We start from the raw sequence: 7,097 nt of genomic DNA on the forward strand, positions 1-7,097 counted from the left end.
TCTCTCTCTCTCTCTCTCTTTCTCAAAAATGATCAACTGTGCACACAATTCTTTAAAAATCAAGTGAAATTACAATAGTTATAATGATTTCAGAAAAGATAGAGTCAAGATACTTCCTTGAATACAAATAAACCCGATAACCTTAATCGACTGAGTTAACATACAGGGACGAGTAAATACATTTATGTTTGTGTGTGTGTGTGTGTGTGCGTGTGTGTGTGTGTGTTTGTGTGTGAGTGAGTGTGTGTGTGTGACTGAGTGTGTGTGTGTGACTGAGTGTGTGTGTGTGTGTGTGTGTGTGTGTGTGTGTGTGTGTGTGTGTGTGTGTGTGTGTGTGTGTGTGTGTGTGTGTGTGAGGGAGTGTGTGTTGGATGAGTTAAGCAACAGTTACAAGACCCGAGAGCTGATATATCTATTACTGTGTGAGGTGAACAAGGTTTTCTCTAAAATATGTATGTGAATGAGAATGAGGAATGCGGAAATGCCAGACTATTTTTTTCTCCCCTTTTCATATATGTATGAATGTTCCCATGAGTATTTATCTTAAGTTGTTGTTGTTACTGCCTCTGCCGAAAGAATTTGTTTTCGTGTGCTTTTATTGGCTGATTACCTGTTTTATCGATAAATTAGGTCCTTTTTTAGCTTGTTAGTTTGGCAGCAATAACATGTAATGATGAATCCAGTTAAGGTATGCATTGGCAGTGCAATCCATGAAGGAAAGTGGATTTCCCTGTAAATTAGTTTCCACACACACACACACGCAAAAAAAACATTTTTGAGTTTTGGTGGATGTCTGTGCTCTTTGAGCCCTTACTTATTTATTGTTGGTGTCGTTGTCATTGTTGTTGTGTGTGTCCTTTCTGCGATACGAAATGACAATCTATATCCTCACGATTTCCCGAAGCCTAACCCGTCCCTCTCTCCCCGCAGAGCGTGCTGCGCGAGCTCTCGAGCGTGCTGTGGGTGGCCACCGACGGGCGTGCGTCCATCAGGGAGGTGACCGTGTCCCTCCCTCGCACTTGGAAGCCCGACGCCATCACTTGCTCCCTGCATACGCCCTTGACGGTGTCGGCCGCCCCCACCAACGCCCACATCCAGGTGACAGCGCCGCACCCGGTGTTCGACTCGCGCCCGTGGACGCAGCAGAGTGAGGGCTGCGGGCGGCCAGGAGACTTCATCCAGCTCGGGGGCGACCTGCTGCGCGCCGCCACCAACGACTCGCACGCCCGCGCCGCCCGCCTACTGCTGACGGAGTGGGCCAAGTTCCGGTGGGGCGTGTTCGACGAGCGGGGCCACGCCGGCGACCCGCTCTTCCCGCCCACCTTCAGAGACCCCAACACCTACCAGTTCTCGGCGACGGCGTGCGCGGACGGCGTGGTCAGGGGAACCGTGTGCGACTCCGCCCAGCCCGGCTGCGCCTTCACGCCCGAAATCTACAACAACGACCATCTCACCACATCGCTCCTCTCGCTGCCCGAAATCCCGTCGGTAAGTGGACCTCGGGCGCTCTCCTCGCCGCTCTGGCAGAGGGTTTTGATAACGGAACTCAAGGAAGTCTGTCCGTCTGTCTGTCTGTCCCTCTATCTTTCTGTTTGTCTGTCTGTCTGTCTATCTCTGTCTGTCTGCCTGTCTGTCTGTCTGTCTGCCGGTCTGTTTGCCCGTCTGCCTTTCTCTCTCTCTCTCTCTCTCTCTCTCTCTCTCTCTCTCTCTCTCTCTCTCTCTCTCTCTCTCTCTCTCTCTCTTTCTCTTTCTCTTCTTCTTCTTTTGCTTTTTCTTCTTCTTCTGCTTCTTCTTCTTTTCACTGGAAACTCCACCAGCTTTACCTCCTCCTCCCTTCCCACGAATACTGAGTCTTACTTTCCATTTTTTCACCCAGCCTCTCGGCCATTTCAACTCCTCCCCCTCTTTCCCACACCCTCTCCCCTCGTTCTCCATCCCATTTCCCCTTCTCCTCTTCATCCCTTTCCCCTTTTCTCTCCTACTTCCTCTCCCCCTTGCCTTCTCCTCCTTCGCCTCTCCTCCTTCCCTTTTCCCTCTCTTCTTCCCCCCCTCCTCTCTCTCTTCTCACTTTCCCTTTCCCATTCCTTCTCCTCCTTCCCCTTCCCCTCTCCCTCTCTTCCTTCCCCTTTCCCTTTCCTTCTCCTCCTTCCTCTTCCCATAACCATCCTCCTTCCCCTTCCCCTTTCCCCCTTCCCCGTCGCCGCCCCCTCGGAGACACAACTGGCCAGCGCATGCCAAACTTGTCGCCTCGGTGCGGCGTGCCAACACCGGAGGGGCTGAATAAGCGCTAATGAAGAGTGGTGGTCGAATACCGCAGACTTGTCATTTATCTTAATAAACCGTAAAGATGACAAAGGATTGTGGTGTTACCAGACGAGGAGGCGCTGATTGCCCTCCTCCTTTGAGTGGCAGGACGTGGGTTTCGGCGTTTCAACTTGTCACTTCTCGGTTTTGTAGTGTTTTTTTCGTGTTCTCTTGTGCTACTTTCGTCCTTTGCCTTCCTCTCTCACCTCTCTTTCTCTAATTAACATCATTAATATTACTCTTTTCATTATTTCCATTATCTTTTACATTTGTTTTAATATTTATTTTTTTCACTCCTTCGTTCCCTCGCCTTTCTCTTTCATTTATGTAATTTATATATTCGTCACATACCAAACAAACTAGATGGGCTTAATTCAACAGAAAAAGTTACTGCTAATGTACACGAATAAGTAAAATATATTAATGTATATATGTTGTTGCTGTTATACACTCATGGGATAATGTTAATAAATCATATTATATGTATATATACTACTAATTTTCAATGAATTATTATACAAACGAGAGCGTCAAGTGTGCATTGTGTATAAACAGCTGTTGCTCTGTATATTGGTGAACAAGGTGGAACACAGTGTCCGAAGTGCGTGTGTGAGACTTATTAAGTATACGTGTGTGGAATGTCGAGTAGGCTTTAGAGGTAAACGTAGGAGGTTAGAATCAATTCCTTTGTTAGAAACCAGAGAGAAGAATGATTAACCTCATGTTGCTGAACTAGTCTAGAATGAAATCTCTCACAGCGAATACTGTACGACGCGAGGGATAAGAAAGAGGAAGGTAAAAGAAAGTGTAAAAAGATAACGAACGAAGAGAAAGAGGAGGTATTTCGCTTTATAGTTTTTTCATCTTTTCACTCGTTGGTATGAATGTATGTAGACTAAATCAATAGGATGTCATAGGCAGTCTTGCACATGCGTCGTCTGCATACGATCACCTGGGGGTGGGAATCTCTCTGCAATTCACAATCTTTAAATAACATTTGGGCCATAGATCTAAACGGACACAGACGTCGCTCACCACTCAGGTGTCACGCAAACGTCACTCAGAACTCTCTGACAAAACGTCACTTGTCCTGTGAAGTCATTTATCACACGAGCATCATTTGCAGGAGTAGGAGACGGAGAAAGAGAGCGAGAGAGAAAGAGAGCGAGAGAGAGAGAGAGAGAGAGGAGAGAGGAGAGAGAGAGAGAGGAGAGAGAGAGAGAGAGAGAGAGAGAGAGAGAGAGAGGAGAGGAGAGGAGAGAGAGAGAAGAGAGGAGAGAGAGAGAAGAGAAGAGAGAGAGAGAGAGAGAGAAGAGAGAGAGAAGAGAGAGAGTGAGAGAGAGAGAGAGAGAGAGAGAGAGAGGAGAGAGAGAGAGAGAGAGAGAGACTAGATAGAGAGAGACGAGAGAGAGAGAGAGAGAGAAAGAGAGAGAGAGAGGAGAGAGAGAGAAAGAAGAGAGAGAGAGAGAAAGAAGAGAGAGAGAGAGAGAGAAGAGAGAAGAGAGAGAGAGTAGAGAGAGAAGAGAGAGAGAGAGAGAGAAGAGAGAGAGAGAGAGGAGTAGAGAGAGAGAGAGAGAGAGAGAGAGAAAGAGAGAGAGAGAGAGAGAGAGAGAGAGAGAGAGAGAGAAGAGGAAAGAGAGAAAAAAGGAAAGAGAGCGAGACTTTTCATCACCTCACTGTTTCGTCTTTAGGTCCGTCGGTTCTGCAACAACAAGAACCACAAACGTGAGGCGCCCACCAAGCACAACGCTCTTTGCGGAGGCCGCTCGGTGTGGGAGATTATTCAGCAGACGGAGGATTTCGTCGGGGGCAGGTGAGTAGGGGACGAACCCTTATCAGAAACACTGTCAATAGATAGATTTGTAAATGAAAGTCATAGGTTAATAAGTTCGTTATGTGTGCTGCCAGGTTAATTAATAACTTTTCTGAGAGCACATGAATATAAAACCTTACGAATTAAGAACTTGAAAAAGGGTATATTTAATAAGTGTTAATAACGTTCATGTTTTAATATACACCGAAGCGAATGAGTTAGTAGTGAATATAAATAGTTCATATCTTCTACATTTATTCAATTTGAAGTAATTAGATGCAGATATTAAAGCACATTAATATACTATATTAAAAGCTCATTCGCCGTAGGTTAATTCATACTTTCACATGTGATATAAAAAGGATAGACCAATAATCTGCACTTTTCTTCCTTCCCCAGGAACCCCCCGGGCAGCGGGAGTCGCGGCCTGGAGCCCGTGTTGCGCTACGTGCAGGACGCCGCTCCGCGCTACGTGTTCGTCATCGAGGACACGGCCTCTATGAATCTGCAGGTGGGTTGGGCGGGGGTGGAAAGGAGGAGCTGGGATTTAGACGCAGAACTGATGAGTGAATCGATGACTCGAGAGGTTGACAATCAAATGGCGTTTTATATGTATGTATAAAAAAAAAAAAATTATCAAAGGCACATGTATATACTTTCCTCAAATGTTCCGTTTGCATCACACAGCGTCGATGGGAGTTCCTGCGCAAGGCTATGCGTCGCGTGGTAGTGTACGACGTGCCGGATGGCGCCCACGTGGGCGTGGTGACCTTCCACTCCGTCGCCCGCACCGTGGCGCCGCTGACTTTCATCGAGAGCGAGGACTCGGACATGCGGCAGCGCGTGGGATCGTCGCTGCCGCGCAACCCGTCGGCCGTCCCCGAGAGCCACAAGTGCGTGCTGTGCGGCATGCAGGAGGCGCTGCGGGTGCTCAACGAGGGCGACGCAACGGGCGCTACCATCATCCTCGTCACGACGGGGACCGGGCCGACGCCCGCCCGGGAGGTGGATGAGATGATTCGCCTGGCGGAGACGAGGCGGCTGCGCGTCGAGGTGGTGCTTTACCCGCTGACGGAGCGCAGGGGCGCCGCCGCCATCACGCACGGCCTCGAGCGCCTCGTGGAGGCCTCCCGCGGCACCATCTTTACCGTTATGGATGAGGGCGTCGGGAACGACTCCAAGGTCAAGATGATGGTAGCGCTGATGGACTCCCTGCTGGCGGCCGTGCGCCAGAACGCGCCGTCGCACGCGCCCGGGTCACCCGTGCTCGTCCACAGCGCGGGCTACCCCGGCGGGATCGCGTCCATGTCCGAGGGCTCCTTCGCCTTGGACGAGTCGTTGGGGCAGAACGCGCGCTTCTCCGTCTACTACTACGACCTGAACCACGTGGGCAACGCCATCCAGCTCACAGCGCCTTCCGGCCAGATGATCGCCTCCGTTAACGTGCAGGAGGAAGACGGAGACGTCAACATGATCTTCGTTAACTTAGAAAAGGCGGAGGTAAGATGAGACATGATACTGTTCGTCATTGCTGTTGAAATATCAGGCTTTGTTATAACCGATACTATTGGCTTGTGATACAATAGTAATTATCGCTTACATAATGTAACTGGAGCAGTTACGACCGAATTCTCGTACGCAATTAAGACAACTCCTGTTTTCCTTCCCCAGCGCGGACTGTGGACCTACAAAGTGGAGAACCGTGCGGACTCGCACCAGGGGCTGTACGTGCAGGTGACGGCCAAGAGGAACGCCTCCACGGGACTCCAGGTTCGCCTGTGGACCAACTCGGGCTCGCGGCCCATCAATTCTTCGGATCCTTCAGCCCCCGTGATAGTCTACGCCGAAGTGAAGGACGGCGTCGCCCCCATCCTGGACGCGCGGGTCGTGGCCAAGCTGCAGCGCCTCGGCACCAATGTCACCGGCAGCAACTACGAGCCCATTTACATGGAGCTCTGGGATAACGGCATCGGGGGTGAGTGGAGACGTTTTGCGAATATTCTTTTGTTTGACGCCCTATACAATTGTCACAGTATGTTGATTCCGCGTTGTCTCTCTGAATACGGGAATTTGCGCTTCTCTCCCCCCAGATCCAGACATCACCAAAGGCGATGGCATTTATTCTCGTTACCTGCCAACACTGCGCGGGTACCCGGGTCGCTACCTCCTCAGCGCCGACATCGACTACAACAGCGGGATGGCCGTGATCGCCAAGGGCCCGCCCACGCGCCACCACAAGGGTCCGTCGTCGCACTTGGCCCATTACTTCCAACATCCCAACTACGACGGCTGGAACAGCGAGCAGACCTGCTGCGGAAGCGCCATCCCGCATGTGCACACGCGTCGTGCGCCGCCCTTCCTGCGCCATGAGACTTGGGGTGTCCTGGAGGTGGTCGCGCCGCCGCCCCCACGTGACAACGTCCCTCCGTCGCGCATCCTGGACCTGAAGGTGGACGTCAACGACACAGTTCACGAGATCAGCCTCCGCTGGACGGCGCCAGGCGACGACTGGGACAACGGGCGCGCGCACCACTACGAGGCGGTCGTCGCCCCGTACTGGCGAGAGGCGAGGGCGTTCCAGGGCGACCGGCTCACGGGGCTGCCGACGCCGCTCCCCGCGGGCACCATGCACGCCACGACGCTGCAGTTCACTAGATACGAGGAGGTGTGTGTCGGGTGTTTTTCATGTACTCGTCGTGTCTTTTTCCTGCTCCATTAGTTTGTCCTTTATCTGTGAAATGGATTTAGATAGTCCATCACGCTTGTTCCTTCTTTGCGACGTAATTACCTACCTTCCATTATTTATATCAAATGGTATTCGTCGTAGTTAATCACATTATTTAGGCTTGGTTTTATTTCACATATTTTTCTTTCTATTTTCGATATAAAATTTAGACACATAAGCCTTTCATTTATTTTCATTCCTCCTTGTTTTCGTGATTTTTTTTATCCATCTCTTATCAATTCAGCTTATCTGCTC

The 7,097-nt window shown here is 50.4% G+C and overlaps 1 protein-coding gene across 1 annotated transcript in view; it reads left to right on the plus strand.

The window, feature by feature from the left end:
* Positions 1 to 673: 673 nt before the first annotated feature.
* LOC119576602 (calcium-activated chloride channel regulator 4-like) overlaps positions 674 to 7,097 on the plus strand; it is a 9,470-nt gene continuing 3,046 nt past the window's right edge. Inside the window, exons 1-7 of the mRNA XM_037924268.1 lie at positions 674 to 688; positions 931 to 1,488; positions 3,996 to 4,117; positions 4,517 to 4,628; positions 4,805 to 5,617; positions 5,789 to 6,092; positions 6,208 to 6,782. Coding sequence (XP_037780196.1) covers positions 674 to 688; positions 931 to 1,488; positions 3,996 to 4,117; positions 4,517 to 4,628; positions 4,805 to 5,617; positions 5,789 to 6,092; positions 6,208 to 6,782 — 2,499 coding nt within the window. The remainder of the gene's footprint in view (positions 689 to 930; positions 1,489 to 3,995; positions 4,118 to 4,516; positions 4,629 to 4,804; positions 5,618 to 5,788; positions 6,093 to 6,207; positions 6,783 to 7,097) is intronic.

Source organism: Penaeus monodon, chromosome 1 (assembly GCF_015228065.2).
Source record: "Penaeus monodon isolate SGIC_2016 chromosome 1, NSTDA_Pmon_1, whole genome shotgun sequence".
NCBI classification, from domain to species: Eukaryota; Metazoa; Arthropoda; class Malacostraca; order Decapoda; family Penaeidae; genus Penaeus; species Penaeus monodon.